Source organism: Ammospiza nelsoni, chromosome Z (genome assembly GCF_027579445.1).
Source record: "Ammospiza nelsoni isolate bAmmNel1 chromosome Z, bAmmNel1.pri, whole genome shotgun sequence".
Classification (NCBI taxonomy): domain Eukaryota; kingdom Metazoa; phylum Chordata; class Aves; order Passeriformes; family Passerellidae; genus Ammospiza; species Ammospiza nelsoni.
Window position 1 is genome coordinate 32,885,319 of NC_080669.1, and position 22,888 is coordinate 32,908,206.

At 42.2% G+C, this 22,888-nt stretch overlaps 2 protein-coding genes across 3 annotated transcripts in view; one reads left to right on the forward strand and one right to left on the reverse strand.

The window, feature by feature from the left end:
* Positions 1–2,612: 2,612 nt before the first annotated feature.
* On the reverse strand, positions 2,613–8,893 carry IDNK (IDNK gluconokinase). Of its 2 annotated transcripts, none has more exons than XM_059492462.1 (5): positions 8,761–8,893; positions 8,606–8,636; positions 8,156–8,242; positions 5,601–5,644; positions 2,613–3,638 (listed from the first exon to the last, which is right to left on the reverse strand). In XM_059492462.1, exons 1-5 carry the CDS (start codon positions 8,799–8,801, stop codon positions 3,278–3,280), a joined length of 564 nt encoding a protein of 187 aa, XP_059348445.1. In that variant the 5' UTR covers positions 8,802–8,893; the 3' UTR covers positions 2,613–3,277. The 2 variants fall into 2 exon arrangements, with proteins under 2 accessions (XP_059348445.1, XP_059348446.1); XM_059492463.1 differs by having other exon boundaries at positions 8,757–8,774.
* Positions 8,894–20,766: 11,873 nt separating this feature from the next.
* Positions 20,767–22,888, forward strand: part of FRMD3 (FERM domain containing 3) — a 131,871-nt gene continuing 129,749 nt past the window's right edge. The window contains exon 1 of the mRNA XM_059492448.1: positions 20,767–20,914. Within this exon, the coding sequence (XP_059348431.1) occupies positions 20,816–20,914 (99 nt within the window). The 5' untranslated portion in view covers positions 20,767–20,815. The remainder of the gene's footprint in view (positions 20,915–22,888) is intronic.

Here is a 22,888-nt window from a genome sequence, read left to right on the forward strand (position 1 = left end):
GCGGAGTCTCATCTCTGGTGCATGAAACACCTCCTCCCTCTCTTTCTGCACTGACCTTGGTGACTGCAGAGTTGTTCCTCTCACATGTTCTCATCCTGTTCTTTTCTGGCTGCAGTTTCATCTGTGCAATCATGTTTTTTCCCCCCCTTAAATGTCTTATCACAGGAGTGTTGTCACCATTTCTGATTAGCCCAGCTTTGGCCAGCAATCCCCATCTGTCTGGGAGCCAGCTGGGACTGGTTCTACAGGGCATGGAGGAGGTTTCCAGTAGCTTCTCACAGAAGCCACTCCTGTAGCCACCCCCTTTCCCCAACAGCACAACCTGGCATAATAAAATAAATATTATTGATAAAAACCCAAAACACTTATCAATTTATAGTTGTGGTGGCAGGCAGCTTTCCCTGTAAGAAAAATTGCACAGTTTGGGATAGACTGCATTTCATTTTTATTTCCTCATTTTAGCACTGAAAAATGTTTGTGCTTTATGCTGTAGTAGGTACAGTATTTACACAGCATGTTACTAAATGTGCTTAGCATAAATTCATGAGGATGTATAGTGCATGTACCTTGCACAGACAAGAGACATACCTGTCTCTTGTGCTTAGAGACAGACAGCAATTTCTAACTCCAGGTGTTTCCTCCTCAGTTTTTGCTGCATTTACTAAATACATTTCAAAATACACACACAGTGTGTATGTGCTGAATATTAATAGCCTGTCCAACTAACCTGAATATGACATCCCTAGAATAGTGATGTTAGTTTAAAACCTACAACAACAAAACCAAAAAAATATAGCCACAAAAAAAAAAAAAAAAAAAAAAAAAAAAAAAAAAAAAGTAGAATTGTGTTTGGATATGGATTGTTCTGCTACCTTTTCCTTCCAATGCACACATGCACAGCTTGATTAAAATCTGAGAGTACTTTTAAGTTGTTACTTTTGCAGCAATTCACATCTTAATCTATTAATTTGTAATGCACAGAATATAACTGAACAGAAATAATGCTTTGTTGTCTTTTCAGAATAGCAGGTAACAGACAACTGATTAGGTTGACAACAACGTTCTTTGCAGTATTTTTTAAGTAAAAGCAAAATGCGAACATAGTAAAAGGGTAAGGGAAGGAAATATTCCCAACATAGAAGCAAATACTAAGAAAAATACCGTGACCTAATTTGAAGAAGCATGAACTGCCTGTAAGTACAAACTTTGTTTAGAAGCCTTCCAAAATCCAAGCTGCTTACATAAAACTCTCTAAAAGAGAATTATTTTTTAACTGTTGAGTACAATTTTTTGTTAGTGGTGAGAGTGGTGAAGCCACTTTGAGAGTTTTCTATAAATGTGGACAAGTAGATCTGAAAATCAGTCTGGCCTTCTTAGAACTCACACTTTAAAATGTCCCTTTAAAAAAAAATATTTGAAGGTCTGATCGTATCTGCGTGTGAGAGGATGCAGCTGCTGTAGAGTGTCCTGGTCTGGCTTTATTGTGTGTGAAAGAAGTAAGCATAAATCTGTATTTTATAGTGGGTAAATTAGTCAACTGTTTGTAAAATGGTGTATTGGAAAAGATTAAGATCTCATTAACAGCAGAGGTGCCACAAGAGGGTGTTGTGTCTGTGATTTTCATAGCTACAAAAATTGGTACAGATCTGACAAGTCACTTTGTCTGAGGGGGTCTCTGAAATTTGAGGGTATTAAGCATACAGACATCCCTGTCTCTTACACTTTGCCTCTATGTCTTCACCTGGCACCCTGGCTCTTGGAACAAACAGGCTCTGAGGTGAGAGCACTCTGCAGTAGACTAAAACCGGTAACTGCCTGGTGTTCTCCCTTCTGGTCACTAATAAACAGGAAAACACTATGTCTGGGTAGGTTAATGCCTAAAATCCCAACTTAAAACCTGCTGCTTTCAGTAAGATAATGCCCATTTATTGCACTAATTGAAGCACAGTAGTTTGTCTAGTAAACCACAAAGCCTTTACTATTTCCATACATAATGAGAACCCTGACTAATGTTTTTCAACTACTTACCCAGGTAAAAACTGCACTAAAGATGCTTTCAGACATGAGGTGTTCTTCTACAAGAATTCATCTATCATCCCAGGAATAAAGAAAAATAACATGCATGACATAGTAAAAATAATCCACGTGTGACAGCACATGGAAATGTCTCCATTTGGACAAGACTCAAATCTTGCTTACACAAACTATCTGAAGTTTTTATAACATAAAGCTGAAAAGGCATGTCTTGTATAACACAGCATGAAGTACTTCTTGAAAAACACCTTGGTGGTAAAAAAGGACTTTAAAGTTAAATTCTGTGAGCTAGGTGACTGATTGGGTAGTTGGAATTTTCTTCTCATCTTCATCAAAAAAGATACATACTAGGAATAGTTTGATCAAAAGCTTTAAAGCAATTACATTGACAAGCACTGAGGTGCCCGCCAGCACTGGGAAGTGAAGGAGAAGGTCCAACTGCAAAAAGTAAGTTTTCAAAAATAAGGAAAGGCTAGGAAAGGCTATCAACCTTGCATTCAATTCAGTACCTTAAATTACTGGTTGACTCAGACTTGACTGCAATGTGCACTTTGTACATGAAAACTCTTAAGTTCAGAGTCAGTGTGATGCCACTTATACTTTATTTCTAAAGGTTTCCATTCAATTAAATTTTGTATACTGCATCGCCCCCACTACCTTTTTTTTCCTCACATTTTTCAGTTTGGTGGCCAGTACATACAGTAAGAGATCAGAAAAATTCTCGTGAAGTCATCAGTGCTCTGCTGAGGTCAACAAGAATACAAACACAGAATGTACAACTTGATGAAAATCCAGCAGTGAGACAGGGGTAGTGTCATGTATGGAACTTCATCATGCACGTTCCTGCTTCTTCTAGGAAAATGACGTTATTTTTAACACAGCTAAATTATTTAATCTTGTAATAGCAGATGTGCCCATATCAGTGTCTGACAGACTAAATATTAAGAAAATAAATTATTCTGTGTGACCCCTGCCAGAATTTTCAAAAGCAACCTCTTACTAAAAGGAGAATTTTAACTTAATGGAGTGAAGGGCTTAAAAAGTTAACAATTCTTGCATCTTATATATGCAAAAGATGTAAAGACATTTTAAATGTCTTTTACAGAGCCATGATAAAAAAAAAAAGTAGTAAACCTGCTCTTAAAAATAATTTGGTTTGATTTAATAATCAATTTGATAATTAAAATTCTGTCTCTTCGCCCTGCTATCCTTCAGGGAATTTCTATATGTGTTATTCAGAAAATTACTCTGGCAAAGCCTCACCCTGAAGAATGGCGGTCTCAATCTGTAGGAGTATTTCTGGAAGAGGTTTTTCTAGACTGACAGTAATGAAATTTTCTGGTGCACTGGGTGGCTCTAGAGTATCAAACTGAGACTGGAGAAGTTCAAGTGGCATAAAATGACCTCTCCGCTTCTCCAAGCGGGCAGCAATTATGTCCTTAGGTCCATCCAAATGAACAAAGAGGATCTTCAGTGCTGGGTTTTCTCCTGGTTGCTCTGGCTGGTTGCTTTCAATTGCAGATGCTCCACCAATTAACACACGCCTGTACATCTTTTTCAGTGCAGAACAGGCCAGAATTGTATCTTGTCTAGATGTGTCTTCTCTATAAAAAAAAAAAAAACCAAAAAAAAACAAAACAAAACCCAAAAACCTCTACATATCTACATGTGGTATAACAAAAATGACTTGTTAATTCTGCTAAACAAGGTGGACATGCCCTAGCTCCTCAAGAAGGCCAGCCATGGGAGTAGTGGCATTGTGACAGTGGTATTTGAGTAATCTTGACAGCATTTTGAAACCAAATTTCCAGTCCAGTTAAAGATGTGCTTTGAAAGTGAGGCCAAGCTAGCTGACCTTCTGATAAAATCTCCGTCTTAGGGACTCTCTCTATAGCCTTTTCTAAGCAACCAGTCTTTTCCTAAATTAAATTCAGTTCTAGCACAAGGAAGTATCAAGCTCATGTCCTCGATTGCTGAGAACAGGAAATAAATATCCATAGAAACACCTATCCCTTATCCATAAAATTACTATTCTCTCTAAGGGTAAGTGGCTGATAAGCAACACAGACCACTTAAATACACAATATTTTCAACACCTGCTGTCACTGTCTCAGATTTAACTGTAATTTATGTTTCCTGTAACTCGTTGACAGCATTGCATCTATATTAACTTCACGCTAAACAAGGGATTGCAGGTCAGTGAGTGCACAGTATTCACTGTATTTATTTTCTGCTGTCAAGGTTTCTTCAAATAAAGCATTTCATTCTGGGTGTGCCTGCTCCACTAAAAAGCAAATCCAGAATTAGTTGTCTCTGTGAAGAGTGAATAAAATTCCTGCCTAAGAAAATATATTTTGTAATAAAATTAAAATCTGGTATACACCTATTTAAAAATCATTCTGTGGTCATTAGATTTTGGTTCAAAGGGAAGTAAGAACTTCTAATACCTACCATTATCACCTAGGTAAGTCAGTGACAGCCTCAGCTACTAATAAGTACTAATAATTAAATATTGGCATTAGGCTCGTTTAAAATATAGTTGATTTTATAAAGTTTCCAGAGCTGGGCAGTGGCACTGAGCTATCACATAACATGAAGCAGTGGATCCAGCAAATCAATCCAGACAAATTTCTCAGTGAGAAATTAGGTATCTCAGCTCCAGTGAGGTATGATCACCTAATGTGCACAAGCAAGTGTAAAGCCTGGCTAAACAGGCTTTACACAACCTCCCAAGCTTTTCCTTGTTTGGGACACACTTCAGTCCCTTCATCATGGCTGGATGCTCTCCAGTATGTCCATGCCCCTCTCATAATGAGGAACCCAGAACTGACACAGCAGTTCAGGTGTGGCCTCACCAGTGCAAAAGGAGAGGGAATGGATCACCTCCTTTAACCTGCTGGCAACACTTGGTCTAATATAGCCCAGAATTCAGGATTTGGCTGGCCTGCCTTGCCAGAAGAGCACATTGCTGGCATATGTCCTGCTGGGGCTGTCCACCACAGCTCCCTCAGGCCCTTTTCTACTGCTTTCCAGCTGAGTGTCCCTCACTGTCCATACCAGTACTTGCATTTTTAAAAGGTTCCTACCAATCAATTTCTACAACCTTTCAAGGTCCCTCTGCATCAGTACTCCTCCCATTTTGGTGTCATCTGCAAATTAGCAGAGCAACACTCCAGCAAACAAAGAGTGTCAAAAAAACCTGACACTGTATCTTATTCAAAATAACAGTATTTTATCCTACTGTTGTTATTGGTGTATTTTGAGGTTATGTTCTTTGTAAGTAGCTAATGTTAGGCTTATTAATAAACTGCATCCTTGCAATTATTTTTACACAGATAGTAGAAAACAACCATCATTTGCAACAATTTCCCATTTTAATTCTCAGAGATTAGCTCACCATCAGCAATTACTACGACAGTTTAGATTAGTAAAAATAGAATGACTTTACTGTCTGCAGAATTTCTTTACACTACCACTTACATTTCTGCTTTGCAATGCAGTGGGGAAAAAGACTTCTGGTACTTCTGTCTTTAGCTAAAACATTTAAACACTAGATATTCTCTTACCTCCTTAGTATATCATGCAGTGCACAAAGCCAAGGAATCCTGTCCTAGAAAGCAAGCAAGTTAGTTAAAAATTCTTCAGAAATTACTTTGAAACAATTGCTTCTAGCATCTCAGATATTTGACACGAGGTAAATATTAGCATTAAACTGTACAGCAAGTTCAGTTTTGAATCTCTTTGTTCCTATATAGATTTGCTCCCACTGCCTGAAGGCTAATAAGAAGTGCTAGGCTTATTATGAATAGGACACTTCTGGTGCAATAGTAATTTTTATTTTACAAGTATATGATGGAAGTAATACGTATACAAATGCAGCATGCACCATGTAAATATCTGAAGGACAATCAACTTACTTGCTTCTATTACACTATTCAAATGTACAGCTAGAGTTGTTATTTCTTTTCCCTGATATAGTGTCATATGCACACCCCATCCCCATTTTGGATCCAAGTTGAAGCTTTCAGAAACAGATCTAAATTTAGTTATCTGCAATAATTATATTTATGTCAGTAGCACTCACAAATAAATGTGACCACAATCACAATTTCTCAAAACTTTTGCCCATTACTTAAGCAAACATGAGTGATCAGTCAGATGCTTACTTAATCTGAAATTTTAAGCTGCTGCAAACTTCAGTCATGCCTAATGAGCACAAAACAACTGCTCCCATTTAATGTTTCAATGCTGTTAGTGCTGGGTAAGCACAACAAATGGTAACATGGACAAAAAAATGCAACAATTTTTTGTTGCTATCATTACACAGTAACTTGCCCTAGGCATTCAAGAATGCCCTCACAATTTTGCACCTCTCATTTTTCAGAAGAGATGCTTTCTTCTTGCTGAGCACCACACACCAGTGCTTTAGTCATTCAAGTGTATAATGCTGCTACAGATGATATCATCAGTTTTATCAGTATTTGAATGAAGGGTATCACCAGCATGGATCCAGACTCTGCTCTGACTTCAACCACCAGTGAAAGATTTTAGTTTTTAACCAGAATCTAGAAATTTTTTTTCAGTTTAAATTGGCTAAGGACATCTCCCAGAAGATTTGAGGGACTAAAAAAAAAAAAAAGTGGAAGCCTTGCAAAAAAAAAAAAAAGGTAGGAGGTGTGCAAAATTTTTCTATTACAGATAGATTCTTGAAGTATTTTTCAAAATATCCTATTACTGCATCTTGCCCTGTTTCTAAGCTCCGTATGCTTTTAGATTTATTTTATATGTTCACCAGGATTGTTTCGTTTATATTCTTTGTTTAAAAGTCTTTATCTACAGTCATAAGTGTGTATTTCTCTAGAAGTAGTGGACATTAACTTTTTTAATTCTTCCTGATTCTGTGCAGGAAAAGTGGCTTTAACTGTAAAACCACTGTCCTAATTGATGGCAAATGGAAAAATCCTTTTTCAAGCTGTACCATTATGCTTCAAGCATTGCCAGCCCATCAAGGGATGGGATTGTTCTGCTCTGCTTTGCACTGGGGCAGCCTCACCTTGAGTCCTGTGTGCAGTTTTGGGCACCACAATATAAGAAGAATATAAATATATTAGAGAGCATCCAAAGGAGGGGAAGGTATATGAGAAATGACTGAGGTCACTTGATCTGTTCTGCCTGAAGAGGATACTGAGGATAGACCTCACTGCAGTTATAACTTCCTTGTGAGAGGAAGAGGAGGGGTGGGCACTGATCTCTCCTCTGTGGTGACCAGTGACAGGACCTGAGGGAATGGCCTGAAGCTGTGTCAGGGGAGGTTTACATTAGATATTAGAATAAGGCCCCACCCGCGACGGTGGTTGGGCACTGGAACACACTCCCCAGGGAAGTGGTCACAGCACCAGCCTGACAGAGTTCCAAAGCATTTGGTCAGTGCTATCAGGCATATGCTGCAATTCAGAATTGTGGAATCATTAGGTTTGGAAAAGACCTTTAGGATCATCAAATCCAACCTTTGACTGAATACCACCATGCTAATTAAATCATAGCTCATAACCAAGTGTCTACTCGTTTTTTTTTAAACACTTCTAGGTATGGTGACTCCACCATTTTTCTGAGCAGCCAATTCCAATGCTTAGCCACTCTTGCAGTGATGACGTTTTTCCTAATACTCAACTTGAACCTCCCCTAGCACAACCTCCCAGTTTAACCACGAGTGGTGATAAATTATCAAAAGTGATTTGAGAGAAGGGTAACAAATTTTCGGAGTTGTTTTAAGCAGGGCCACACAATGGATTTTGTGGTTCTTGTGGGTCTCTTCCAACTCAGAATATATGATTCAAATCCAAAACTGCAACGCTGTGTGTGGACTGTAGAGGGGGAAATTTCTCACAAATCCTGAAGCAGCAGCATACATACCACTTTCGAACTGACAAGCATTTCATAAACTACTTTGTAATGCAGAATCTTTTTTGATAAAAGAAGCCTCCCTTACCTTAGCAAATGCTGACCTGTGTTTACAGTTAGACTAATCTACGTAGTACAGCACAATCTACTTCAACAAGATGTGCATGAAGTTACAGAGATAAATGTGTGGACAAGTTTTTTCAGAGCTTATTCAAGGTACCTCATCGTTTAGTGGTATCCCTTTTTCCATTTTCTTCTTATTCTCTAGAGGATGATAATCGTCTGCATCGTAGAATTTCCATCCCAACTAAGAAAAAAAAAATAAATTAATTATAGATCGTTCAGCTAGGTCAGGTGAGGCAACAAGGACTTCAGAATTTACAAAGACGACACCGATGAAATTACAGGCTTCTTGCACCACAGTATGAGTCACCGTTATAGTATGATGATTAGCAAAAAAAAAAAACACCAACAAAAAAACACTAAGGCAGCTTGGTAGCAGCAACAGCTGTTGCATCACGGCACTGAGCCGAAGTCCGTGCAGGCACCACTGCCCCAGCCGAACCCGGCTGGGGAGGCCAGCAGCCCGGGGGAAGGCCGGCGGCCCAACGCGGGGAGGTGCCTGCCCGCCCCAGCACGCCTCCCAGGTGGCGGCTCCACACGCCCCTACCTTCTCAGCCAGCCGCGACCCAACCGTGGTCCTGCGGGGAAGCACAAAGGGCCGATTAACACCCGGACCGGAGCCGCACCGCGGGGCCCCGGCAGCGCCGAGCCCCCGGCTGCGCCGCAGCGCCGCCTCTGCTCCGCCCCCCGCCCGGTACCTACTTCCCTGAGCCGCTGACGCCCATCACCACCACCAGCACCATGGCGGCCGCCGCGCTCTGCCGCTGCCCCTCTGCCCTGCTGCGCCGCCGCCCCGGCCCGCCCTCGCTTCTGCCGCGGGAAGCGGGTGCGGCCCGCCCGGGGCGGCCCCAGCGCGGCCCCAGCGCCCCGCCTGCCCCCGCCGCCGCCCCGCGCCGCTGTCCGGGACCGTCCGCTCCCCTTCTCCGGGAACCAGAGACACCCGTGTCGTGTCCCCCGCTCTCTTTTCCCCCAGTGGCTCCTTGTGCTGGAAGTTACCGATCGTCTCCCGAGCCCTCTTTGTCTGAGGCCTCTCAGTCTGGTCGGGCGTTTCTCTTTCAGCTGTTCCTAGCACGGTACTCACTGTTTGCAGCCTCAGCAACACAGGCGAGTTTAATAGAAAAACAATAATTTCTGCAGTGCATTTATTATTAAGTACGCATTTGTGCCCATTGAATTCTGTATTACCCTTTCATGATAAAGGTCTGCCTTTGGAATTTATTTAAGGCATCAGCTATGCAGTGACTAATGCCATTTTAGAATTTGTTAAAGCCTTGATCCAGTCCTATTTTTAAATCACTGAATTACCTGGTGGGTAAGTCTGGGCAGGACCACTGGTAGGATCATCTATTTCAACACTCCGGCTCAGGCAGGACCCCGTAGAGCACATTAGGATTCTGTCTAGGCGGCTTTTGATTATCTCCAGTGAGGAAAACTCCACAACCTCTCTGGGCAACCTGTTCCAATGCTTGGTCACCTGCACAGTAACAAAGTGCTTCCTGATGTTTGAGTGGAACTTCCTGTGTTTCAGTCTGTGCCCAATGCGTCTTGTCCTATTGCTCAGCACCAGCCAGCAGAGTCTGGATCCATCCTGTTGATACACTCCCTTCAGATACTGATAAACATTGATGAGATCCCCTCTCAGCTGTCTTTTTTCGAGGCTGAACAGGACCAGGTACCTCAGCATTTCCACGTAAGAATAATCTAGTCCCTCAATCATCTTTGTAGCCCTTTGCTGGATCTGCTTCAGGAGCTCCATGACTCTCTTGTTCTGTAAAGCCTAGAACGAGACATGGCGCTCCAGATGTGGCCTCACCAGAGAAGAAGGGCAAGACTGTGGAAAACTGTGAAAATTCTCTTATATAGCAAGTATTCTTGCTATTACTGTGTATATAAATATGACCTAGCAACACTTTCAAAGCTCTGCAAGGATCAAATGCAGTGATGCTGCCGACCAGCGTTGAAGTTTACCTGTGCAGTGGAGAAGCATCTGCTGCCCCTGTAAGAGCTACTCCACCCAGTGACGGTGGCTTCAGGAGGGCACAATGTGTGCCCCCTTCATATTTTTTACATCAATCAAACCTTGGAATAAATTCTCAGAACATACATTAAGTCTCCCAGTCTGCGTGAAATTTTAGTCCTTTGCATGGCACTCCAAATAACATTATGAATGATACATGTATCTCTTTTTTTTAATTGTTGCCTGTCTCTGACCATTTAATTGAGATCTGGAATTTCATATACCTATTTCACTTACCTATTAAGAAATTCTTAATGAAGACCAGAACCTTCAACATTATTAAGCTATTACTGAATCAGGCCAGTTCTCAGATTACTAACAGACTACAACGATTTCTTTAAGGCGCCATGAGACTGGACACATATTTTTGCTGTAATAGGTTATGATTGTGCTAAAGTAATTGAATTTGCTTACATCTTTTCCATTTGTTGGCTTATCAATTATGAGACAGGAAAAATGCTTAATTGGGATGAGAGTTCCTGGGAGATCCAAATGAACAAGCTCAAAAATACCAGCGGTCACTTTGACCCTGGAAGCATCACAATTACTGCTTGCATTCCCAAAATTAAAACTTTTAATTGCTCTGTCACAATAATTCCTCAGATTTTGTTAACATGAAGAGCAACTGACTAGCCTGTCTACAGTGCACGCTCAATGTCTTTTGTTGTAACCAGCTTTAACAAGCTTCACTCTTTGATACCTTTTCATCCTTAATATCCTTGCATTTTGCCAAAAGAGCCATGTTAGACTGGTGTGATGTTATCTAATAGCTATTTTATATCCTTTTTGTGCAGGAAGTTGTGCCAGGGGTTCTCTTTTACTAAATCCCAGGAAAACATAACATGAACATGCACTGGCAGAGTTTGCATGCACTGTACAGACAGCAGTGTGCTCTGCAGATGCTGCTGCAGGAAGGAGAACAAGATCTGGAGAAAGCTGATTGAATTGTGCAAACACTAGAGCCTATAGGCAATGTGAAGCGGGCAATTACATTCAGACTTTCTGCTTGTGTGGCTGATCTGATTTGTGCAGATATAATTCATGTTTCTAGTCAACTGGAGAGATGACTGGATAAGACTCAGCCAAATGGTTGACTTAACAGCATCAGTTGAGCATTTAAGATATGCTTAAGATGTAGATCCAATAAAATATGTGGATTGTTTTCATGTGAGGGAGGATTTTCCTTTCACTCTGTTGTAGTCATAGAACCATTAAATATTTTTACACTTACTATTTCTTTAATAACATGGAAGAGTTTCATATCAGTCTTCATCATTTAGTGATGTATATACATCCTAGGAAATTTGTCCTGATGCTTATTCTTTAAAGATCTTTTCCTGGAGGTGGCATGGGTGCCTTCTCCTTATAATTTAAATTTATTTTTATTTCTAATGTTGTGAGAATGTAGAACTTGATTCCGAATCTCTGATGTAGCTGTATTAAAAATCTTGCATGGTGTCATGAGTTCCAGAGTACATTCACTTAGCTGAAATATGGAATGTAGAGGTCGTCTGATGTTTTATTTATTTTATTTAGTAATAGGTGAAATTACAATATAATGGTGAAGGATAAATATTCTAGAATTAAAAGCCAAAAAATCTCAAGAATACCTTCCAGAAAACCCATCAAGTACTTCTCAGCCCCAAAAGAATTTTCCAGATACTGTACTTTTAAATACTTTTTAAAGTGGCAAGTGGTATATTTTATGGCTATTGAGAGTATTTTCAGTGTCTTTCTGAGCCTTTCTGGTTTGACTAATTGACTAATATTGAATTTATGGAATTCAGTAAAACTTCATCTTCTCCTTAAATTAGCTGCTTAATTTTAGAGAAGGGTAGCATGAAATATGAATGAGAGAATTAATTTTTCTGGAGTTATTTCTGTTTGCCTTCACTATATCTATCTCCTTCCTGTGGATACTCAGAAATGTCTGTTTTATTCAGAATATTGCCATATTCAAGGTAGAAAAAAACATTCCCATCATAATTCCTAATGGAAACTTATCGCAGTATAAAAGGTGAACTACTGTAAAAGTGCACAGGCCTCTTAAAGCTTTCCAGGGGCATCCATTGTCATGGACATCTGCTTCTTATAAAAGTGAGGGCTCAGATACATTAGTAATCTGAGCTTCCTGAATCTTAAGGGAGTAAGACTGTTCTTCAAGCAGCTAAGGCCCAAATTTATGGAGTCATTTAGTGGTTCAAATCAAATCCTGAATATGCATTGATAGCAAATCCAAGGCAGAGGGTGTTAATACAATATGTTCACTCTGAGGAGAGTAGCTGAAAGAAACTATACTGTGGTGTTCTGTTGGTCACAGTTAGTCCTCATTGTGAAGTAAGTAATCATCAAATTACAGGTTTGTTGATTGGAACATTACCAACAATTTTCAGAATTTGTCCTATACTATGCAGAGTCAGTCAATATATTGTCTGAAGTTCTTTCTCAGGAGAATTTAGTGCATAATGGCTTTCTGCACCCACCAGAATTTGCCAGTACTGAGAAAAAAAATCATCAATTTGGTAAATGAGCCAAAATTTCAGACATTTGGGGTGAGTAAATCAAACTAAAGCTGTTAAATATTTTTAAAATCACATTAAGTATTTTTATATATTAACTCATTCCTTTTTTTAATACTGAAACTCGGAGCTGATTTTCACAAAATAAAAAAAGAACATTGTAAATAACTCTTCTTATTTTTCCAGTTTGCAGTACAAACACAAACAAACAAATAAATAGGTAAGAGGGAATGGGAGCAGCTTTTCTTTGTTGCTTGTTACACAAGTTTGTTCTCAGTTTGCTTTCAAATCTGTAGGAATGACAAAATCTTCTGAGCCTAGTTATAGGTAAAAGAGGAATGCAGTTCTTCATACCATACTACAATCTGATCATGTCATAGCTCACTAATTTCTGTACAGAGAAGCCTATGAACACATTTATCTAAAGTTTAAATACATATAGCTCTAATCAGAGAAGCTATTGTTAAATGATTTAAATTTTCCTAACAACAGCAAAGGAAATACTGTGATTTGCTTGTAACAGCTAGCTGATTGACTTTCAATAAAATTGATGTAGATAAGAAATGGAAAATTACTTGGGTTTTTTACATGGCTGTTCCTTAGATTTTGAAAACTTTTTCATTTTATGGACTGGATTTGATTGGTGTAATCATATTTAATTCTTTCAATAACAACTCAGGTTTGCATGTACATTCTACCAATTTTGTATAATAAATCCCAGTGTTTTACCACATAAAAATTTCTTCATGTGATGTGACCAAAATCAAAGGATTAGCATAAATACTCCAGAAAAGTGCTCAAAAAAGCAAAATTGTTTGAAACACTTAGTTTATAAAATAACATTTTATTTATCTGCCATGTGGAGAGTATAAAACATGTGAACATTGCAATAGTTTCAGTCCAGAGTAGCAACTAGAGCTGCAGTAGTGTGACCCAAAAGTGACGGGGAGAGGCAGGGTGTTATGTGTGACACTCAGAGCACAGCCCAGGAAAATACATGGATTTTTCTGCCCGGGTGTGGAAGGCTGATAGCAGAGGTAGTGCACAGCTACTGCTTGCAAGACACAGTCACATACAGTCAGGAATAATTTCAGTGTTACTGTAGGAAAAAAACTGGAAATAAAGAAGACCACAGAGTTACAGAAAGACTGTTTTCTTTAGTCTCCTCAAAAAGAAATCAGGCAGAGCTGAAAAGAGCATCTGGGAGAGTTTTACTGTTTCTATTCCCGTCCATGTGAGAATAACACTTGCTTCTACAGGAGTATTTTGTTGCTTTAAAGGATTCTGGCCTCCACTGGAAGTACAGGTTTTGCAACAGATTAATTATTTTATCTTCTCATCTTGTACTTGTCTCGTAAGACCCAGGATGGAAAAGTTATGCAGCCTATATTTCAATATCACTTACAATACCAACAGTGTGCACTGATGTAGAACCATTAATTTTGGAAGCACTCAAAGCATTAGTAAGATGGAGCCACCCGCTGGCTTTATAAAGTGTCAGGGAGAATATGTACCTTAAAATGCTGCTTCTGCAAGCAGGTAATAAGATTGCTATTTCTGAGCTTTTTCTATTGAGGGCTTTTGAAGTATGCTGGCTTAGTGTCTCTGATGAATTTTTTCCATGTAATTAGTCCACACCTCTTCCCTGGGTAGCCAAGCCTCCATTCTGTGATCACTTACAAGCACGCTTAAGCTCTTACGCCACAGAGTCCTTCATGCGCAAGGAGGTCCAACAACAAAGTTTGTTGCAACTTCAAATCCTGTCCATATTAGCTTTTACATAATTGAAAGAGCCAGACCAATAAAAAGCAGCAGTCTGTACACTGATTTGGAAAGCAATTAATGACAGAAGCCAGAAGCTATAGAGGGAGATGTATCAGAAACTGAATATTGTTGCATATTATTATTTAAAAATCGTGGTGCTAATTACTTTAATAACAGATTCTGGATACAGATTAGATGCTGACAAGATGAACAAACTTGAAATACATGTTTTATATTCATACATGTTTTTCCTGTAATACTTACTTTGTTCACAAAATGCACTGGGAGCCTGACATAATTTTGCAAAGCAGAAGTTTTATTTTGCTGGACTTTACCTTGATTTATGCAAATTAGACATGGTGTAAAATATGAATCCTCATATAGACCTCAATTTTGAGGACTATTCCTGGTTGGAAAAGTGCTATAAACACATTTGAAGTTAGACAACTGCCACTGCAGATAAATGATGTAAAATTCAAATCATATGATGGGAGTATTAAAAGGCAGAACAATCCCAAAAGAAGAAAAGGAACTATAAAACCAGCTGAAACTGGTCTACACACTTGGATCTCTTTCAAAGTGCATGTGCAGCAGCCATGGAAACAGGATGTTGCTGCAAGAGAATTCTGTCCATGAGCATCCAAATCCCACCCAGTAGCAAAAAGAGTATAAAAGGATACACAGAAAGGTGTGTGGTGGGGACTGTTTCTCTGTGTGCTCCTTAAGCAGGGCTTCTGGGCTGCTGAGAGCTCTTCAAAGCCTGACTCTGAATATTTCGCTGGACTGGTCACCCAGTAACTGATGCTAATGTAGTTTTTTATATATTTTATGATGACGTCTATTGTTACAGGAAGGATCAAATTTAATCCTACCTGCAATAATAATTTTGAAAAAATGTGGTTGTTTGCTGTAACATCAGATTGCATGTGAATTGGAGTCTTACTAAACAATTTAATTAGACAAATTCTATAAAAGGAAGAAAAGCTACAGATAGGCAATATCTATTTTCTCCAATTATCAACACTGTCTGCAAATATATCTCTACCTACTTAAAAAACCAAACTTCTTCATTGATCAGATTGCTGTATTTTCTGTGCATAGATACGGTCAGGAGAACAGAGCTGTGCTTTGTGGCTTGATCAAGAGTTAGAGAGTGCCTTTTTTCAGGTTCCCAAATCATTGGTATGGTAATTATTTTAAAAATTCATCATAGACTAAGGAGATATATGGATGTGGCAGCCACTCTGCATTCAGCATGAGACAATCAGGTTCTTCTAGGTACTGAATTAACTCTAGACTGCTGAAACCCCTGGTTGTGTCACGTGCAAAACCTGTAAATCTTTTGGCAGTGGTAGCTGCAGGGTTTTTCTGGGGCTGTTATCAAGTCTGTAAGAGTACTGCATGGATTGTGTGAAAGCAGCTAGAGAGAACCTGTAGTGAATGAAGTTTTTGGGAACAAAGTTGGTCCTGAGAGCACTTCTTGGAGATGCAGCATGGGAAACGGAGAGTACACTGCCTGCTGTAGTTTTTCAGAAGAGGATATTAGACTCATTGGATTAGAATTAGATTTGGAATAACTGGATATATATTCCCTGAAAAGAGAAGAGCATATCAAAGAAGCATTTTGATCCTACTGATAAGAAAACTTGGCAAGTCCCAGGATGCAGTGAATCACAAGAATCATCTCACTGACTTTTACTTCAAACCAAAAGGCTAAAAGCTGACATTTGCCTTTTTAGTAGTTGTACTATGTAGATTAAAATCAATGCAAAGTTTGCTCCCATCAGCAAATTTCAAGTGTGGTATTGTGCAATCCCGTTTAACTTAGACAAATGCTGATTGGAGTTCAAGCTTCCAGATGACATCTGCAGGAAATTTGCTGAAAAGTTTGTACAGTAAATTCAACCCATCGTTCTCTACTGAAAGTGAGTTCTGTAATGTTCTTGGCATACTTTGTTCTGAGTCTTTATAGAGATTGCTAAACTTAAGCAGTGGAAGAAAATACCTACTTCTGACTCACCACTTCTCCTGTGAAAGCCATGGTTGGGGTGCACAAGTGCCCCCAAGCAATGTGGAGGCCGACGGGACCGTCCATGCCATGCAGGTTGCAATACAGTCCTGCAGATTTCAATAACACTCCAGGTCTTTTCTACTGGGGCAGTTATGAGCAAATATATTACTGATAGCCCTGGACTTCTCGGTGGACTTTAGTAGGATTGACAGCTCCCTTTAGAGTACAAGCATGAAAATCCTGTCTTTTTATACTGCTGTCAAATAATGTAGCATTTTATGTATCTTGTTGCTTTCTAATTCATGCAATAAATATGTGATTTTTTAAACTGATTTTGTAATGCAAAAGAAAGTAGAAACCCTATGTAAATTCAAGATTCACCTTCTGACTCAACTGTCCCCCCAGTGAACAGTAGAACTTTTGCTATTTAAATATATTTTTCTTTGCAATTTATGTATATTTTAATACTCTTAGGATTTTTTCAATATATGCATTCATATTTTATACACAGTTTTCAAGTTACTGGTGTAATATTTACACGTAAGAAACCTTTTCTTTCAAGATGCAAATCCCCTGGTTTTTTATTTTTATTTTTTCAATTGTTTTTTTGATCTGAAGTGATTTTTTTAGACAACTACTTAAGACTGAAACAAAAGAGATCCCATATGTGTGGAATATCTTACTTGTTTTCATATTTTGTATGCTTCCTGGTATGCCCAACCCTTCAATTACCTCACTGCTAATTTCAGCTTAGTAACTGGATTTATTTACAATCATACAGTGTGTGCCTTTGTGCCTTTGACACACAAAGGCACACTTTCCTGACAACAGGAATCTACTCCCTGAACTATTGATTCATTGCTAGCTCAACCCTCACCTCCCGTTCTTTAGGACATGTTCTGGAGAAGCCTAATGCCCAGACCATCTCTCTTCATCTGAAATATTTAAGTGTTGGAGTTCCTAATACTATTCTAGAAGGGAACTGGGTAAAATCTAAACTGTCACAGACTTCACAAAAGGTGTCTGTTTACTTATGGCACCATGATCTCTGAGCAAAGGCTAATGGCTGTGCCCTGTGAGGGACCCATGCCCGAGGCAATGGGGAGGTGTGGGCCTTGGGAAAGGACCCCTCTGGGGACAGTGATTTGTGTGCTTGGCCTACCCATGCTGGAACTCAAGGTCTGACCCATGGCAGGCAGTGTTTATAGCCATAGCTGTTGTATTTATGGATTAATCTTCAAGTATTTTGAAAAAAAAACTCAAATCCAAATCAAATGTCTATATGTTTGGTTAGATTATAAACATTAACTGAAAGAGCTTAAGTTGCTGTTACTATCAGCCACTGAAGGGAAAATCCTTGACAACTATATTCTGTAATTTAACTCCGTGCAGAATCATCCAGATATCAAAGTACCACTCAAGCTCATTAGTGCTCCCTGCTGTCCCACATAGTATCTGGCAGCAATTCCTAGGTAAGTAGGCTACTGTCCTTTAGGCCATCCACGTGCACTGATCCCAAAGCAAAGTCATTCAGACCAGTTAGGCGAAGAAAGAATGGGAATGTGGCTATTGAATGGAGTAGTTCTGAGTCTGATGGATCTAAAATGCATTTCAAGCATGTGTCTGCGCACCACCATCCAGTTCTTGAAGGTGGCTTTACCAGGTATTGAAATCTCCTGCTAGAACTTCCAAGGTCTTTGGCAGTGCAAAGCCAGGTGAGAGCTTCAATAAACACAATAACATAACATGGTCTAACAGCAGTAGCTGATAGCCTTCCCCTGAGTCAAAAGCGTATTCTGCAAGTTCAAGCAGCATGTTTTTTATATACTCCATCAGCTCAGCATTTTCTGGTAACTGAATTAAATTTATCTATGGGTTGCTTTGTGTTTTCCTGTATTTGCCATAGTGTTTTAAATATCAGTTCCTCAAGTACCTGCCTTTTCAGGTAGTATTTCCAAATGCTAGCTATATAAGGACGGTTTGGCCTCCAAGAGCTGGCAAAAAAGGGTGCACTGTAATATGTTTTGAGGTAAGTTTGTGGGGTTTTTCTGCATAATTTATGGTACTTAGAGAACTTTAAGAGCCTTGTATTTGTAAGGAAAAAAAACAAACCTAGAATTCTTTTTGAAGAAGGTAGGGGAGGTAGTCCTAATACGTGATGCAAAATTCATCTGATGGATTACTTTGTGAAGTTGCAACTGGGCAGAGTGTTTGGTTTTCAACCAAAAATAACTTTCATTTCTTGGTTGGGTTTTTTTGGTTGTTCTTTGATTTTTTTTCTCCAGGGTGGAGTATTTGGTTTTGATTGTTTTATTTATCTGATGTCTTCCTGTTAGATGGCTGCCACATTCTGTGCCATAAAAACTATTGCTGTGGTAGCTGAAACATAGAAATGGGTTCCGTGTCTCACAGATTTCTCAGGCACCTCAGGTCAACATGGCATCAGATATTAAAGAGGCAAATAAAGTGAACAAAAAGACAGGAGTGACCTGGTTTTACAACAGGCAAATAAAATTCTGCTGAGCTCTGTTCTCAGGCAGCTGTGCTGCTGTTGGTACACACTAGTTCACACTTCTTGTGCTCACACTTATTTGGGGCTGCAGATTTCATGTTGTAGTCATCACTGCTGCTGTAACTCTGAGAACTCCTGGAAAGCTCACCCCTCTCCATGTGGTCCTGAAGGTAAAGCAAAATCCCCCTTCAGACAATGGTAGGCTATGACCTGCTCACAAAATCTTCAACATTGGCTCAGTTCTCTCTTGTAATTCCCCTTTTGGGTGGAGAAAAGTGTGCTGCAGAGACTGAAGGAAAGCTAAAATACTTGGCTTAGAAAAAGAAGATTCCTTCTCTATGAGAAGCAGGAAAATCTGTGTCACCTGAGTCAATCTGCATGTGGGTTTAAATCCTGCTATTGAGTTCCCATGTTGCAGGACTGTAAGACATAAAGTGTATTATATTATTAATGAGTAGGTGTCCACATCTGGTGTCTCAGCTGATAAGGACCTTCTTCCATAACTTGTGGGCTGACTGTGGCTGCTGAGGTGAATAATGTATTTTAAATACTCACTGGTTCGCTTCACTATTCACTATGCAATAGAAAGCATTTATCATTTCAGAGAAGCATATATTTATAGCTTTTCTTTTATGTTCCACATTAAAGGGCTCTGCATATTTATTAGCTGATGGTAGTGAGCATTATATATTTCACATTTGTTTGTGGTTGCCTGTATTTCCTGCTGTTAGCAGTCCAGCAAAAAGCCAAAGGAAGAGCTTACAGCAGTAGCAGCACTTATGCTCTTACACGGGATTTTCTAAAGAACAACACACTCACACAGAGCTATTTTCAAAATACGGACATTTAGAGGTAATCACAGACAACTGGGCAATAATAACTGAAATGTGTGATTGTCAGTGCTTCTTTTATATTTGTAAAAACTTCCAGTCATGTCACATTTGCCCTGGCTGTTTTTCATTTCATATTTCAAAGGCAAGTGCTAATTTTTTAACACAGTATTGATCCCTGTTTCAAGGCTGGTTAAGTTTGGTGCTTGCTTTCTGCCAGCAAGGTTTTACACAAATGTTTTACACACCCTTTTGTGATGCAGAACATAACAGTGAAACCACTGGATGTTTTATTTTCTTTCCCACTTAGACAACAAATGGGGTATGACTGCTGCTCCCTAATGGGTAATTTTTTTTTTTCCCGGAGGAAACAAGTTTCCAAGGCTTGCACTCTTACAGTAAGTTGTATTCTGTTTTCTTCTGTTTCATTAGGGTACACTCATCTTTGGTGAGGTTTCTTTACATGACTCTCTATATGTATTCCACAGGCTTCTCCTCCTGCCTCGGGCTGTGTTGGGATACGCCGGAGGCATGGGCGGCCAGCCAGCCTGGGGACTCCGCTCCCCGCCGGCAGCCTGGGGCTGTCCCCCGTTTGCAGGGCATCGGGCATTCCCACGCGAGCACCAGTCGCCCAGGTGGGCTCAAAACCAGGCGAGGCACGCCCGTGGCGGCGAAGACAAACGGTCGCGCTGTCCATTTCCCCCTGGGCGCTGCCAGCCCGACAGGAACGGAGCCGCGCGGGGCGCCCGGCCGGGACCGGTGGGGCGGAGAAGCGGGAGGAGCAGGTGAGGGCGGAGAGGTGCCCCCGCGGGCCGTGCCGTGCCGTGCCAAGCCGTGCCGGGGGCGGGCGCAGGAGGATGCTGAGGCCGGCCAGCGGAGCGCATCCTGACGCAGCGGCGGCCCGAGCCGCGGCGGGCGGGCGGATGGCGGGCGGCGGCGGAGCGCCGCGGGGCTGAGGGGTGGCGCTGCCGCCGCGCCTCTCCGCGCCGTGTGGCGCCGTGCAGCGCCGTGCAGCGCCGTGCCGTGCCGTGGTCGGCCGGGCGCCTCTGCAGGCTGGCCCCCTGCGGCTGCCTGCGGGGCGGCAGGGGCGGGCGGGCTGCCGGGATGATCCGGTTCCGGAGCTCCAGCATCAGGTCGCTGAGCGCGGAGATGAAATGCACCGTGCGGCTGCTGGACGACTCCGAGATCTCCTGCCACATCCAGGTGCCGGCGCGGAAAGGGGCGGCGGCGGCGGGGCGGCTCGGGGGGCGGCGGCTCGGGGGGCGCAGGGCCCGGGCTCGGCTGGGTTCGGCTGGGCTGGGCTGGGCTCGGCTGGGCTCGGCTCGGCTTGGGCTCGTGTCGGCTGGGCTGGACTGGGCTCGGCCGGGCTGGACTGGACTGGACTAGGCTGGGCTGGGCTCGGCTCGGCTCAGCTTGGGCTCGGCTCGGCTCAGCTTGGGCTCGTGTCGGCTGGGCTGGACTGGGCTGGGCTGGGCTGGGCTGGGCTCGGCTCGGCTGGACTGGGCTCGGCCGGGCTGGGCTGGGCTGGGCTCGGCGCGGCGCGGCGCGGCCGCGGCGGGAGCTCCGCTCCCCGCACACCCCGTTGTCGGCGGGGGCTCCGCGCACCTGCGGGGCGGCTCCGCCGCTGCTCCGCCGGCTCCCGGTGCTGCGCCACGGCGATGCACTGCACGGCGCGGAGCCCGCCCGGCCGCTGCCGGAGCCGCGGGATCCGTCGGGCTCCGGCGCTCCCGGCACAGCGTCCCCGCGGGCGGGAGTAGCGCTCTGGGCTGCGGTGGCCCGGGCGAGCAGGGAAACCCCGGCGGCCACATCCCCGTCCCGCGGGGGTAACGGGGCGCCCGCACGGCAGCGCAGGCTGCGGAGCCGATGTGCGGGAGGACTCGCTCTCCGACACCGGGAAAGCCCTGCCCTGGAAGCAAGGCCCACGGCGTGCGGTGTCGGGAGCCGCCGTTACCGAGATAGCGGGCAGAGTTCAAAATGAAGCTCTGCCCCTTCTTCCTCTTCATCTAAGACAAAAGATAACTTGGAGCAGGCTTTTCAGTGATAGTAGTTGCTGTGTGGTTGGGGGAAAAAAAAAAAACCAACAAAAAACAACTTCGCCGAAGTGCTTCTTCCTAATTACTTAGTCCCTCTTTCTTCCTTCAAGTATTAAGGATAGATGCAAACACTGAGGAGTCTGTGCCTTTGTGGTGTAGCAGCAATGTTTGTAATGCATGAAAGCAGGGGTATTTCAGGTGTTCTGACAGGAACTGTAACTCTGGATACACTATGGAAGACTTAGAGATTCTTACAGATTTAACGGCATGCATGAAAATCAAGTTACCCTCTGAAATTTCCACAGTGTTCACAGAATAACAGAGATGAACTTGGCATCCAGATCAGAAGATGTGAGTGGCCTTTTAGGAAGTTGTCACTCACAGTTGGTATTTCTGTCTCTCTGACAGAAAGAACTACATCTTTAAATCGAGTTGGTAATCTTATACTAAGACCATTATGGCTGAAAAACTCCATGGCTGAAAAAGTGCCATGAAATGCAAGTTTCATTTTTGCCAGAACCAAACTATGTTTTTGTTAGTTCTAACAGAGCTATTTAACACAGAATAGAGTGTTATTTAACACAGAATAGAGTCAGTTGAAAAGGACCTAAAACAATCACCTAGTCCAATTGCCTGACTTCTCTGGGGCTGACCAGAACATAAAGCCTGTTACCGAGGGCATTGCCCAAGTGTCTCTTTTTAAGGCATCAGTTCCAGGAAGCCTGCTCTAGTGTTTGACCATCCTCTTGGTAAACAAATGTTTGCTGATATCCAGACTGAACCTCCCCTCCTGATGCAGCTTTGAGCCATTCCTGTTCCATGTTGCTGGATGCCAGGAACTCAGCAGCATTCCCTCTCCAGGTCCCCTGCCCAGGGAGCTGTACAGAGCAATGAGGTCACCCCTGAGCCTCCTTCTCTCCAGCCCAGACAGACCCAGAGCCCGCAGCCCCTCCTCACAGGATGTGCCTTCCAGCCCTTCCACCAGCTCTGTTGTCCTCCTCCGGACCATTCCAGGACCTCCTTCCCACCCTTCTCAGAGCGTGGGGCCCAGCCCTGCACACAGGACTCAGGGTGAGGGCAGCGGGGCTGAATCCAGCAGGATGATCCCAATCCCAGCTGGTGATGCTGTGTCTGCTGCCCCCCG

What these genes read in the sequence shown, in the direction of transcription:
- IDNK (XM_059492462.1), bottom strand. Translation starts at nt 8,801, where the DNA reads ATGGTGCTGGTGGTGGTGATGGGCGTCAGCGGCTCAGGGAA. An exon ending in GGTCGCGGCTGGCTGAGAAG is followed by an intron (nt 8,243 to 8,605) that starts GTAGGGGCGTGT and finishes TTTTTTTCTTAG; the next exon opens with TTGGGATGGAAATTCTACGA. An exon ending in CTGCATGATATACTAAGGAG is followed by an intron (nt 3,639 to 5,600) that starts GTAAGAGAATAT and finishes TTTTTTTTATAG; the next exon opens with AGAAGACACATCTAGACAAG.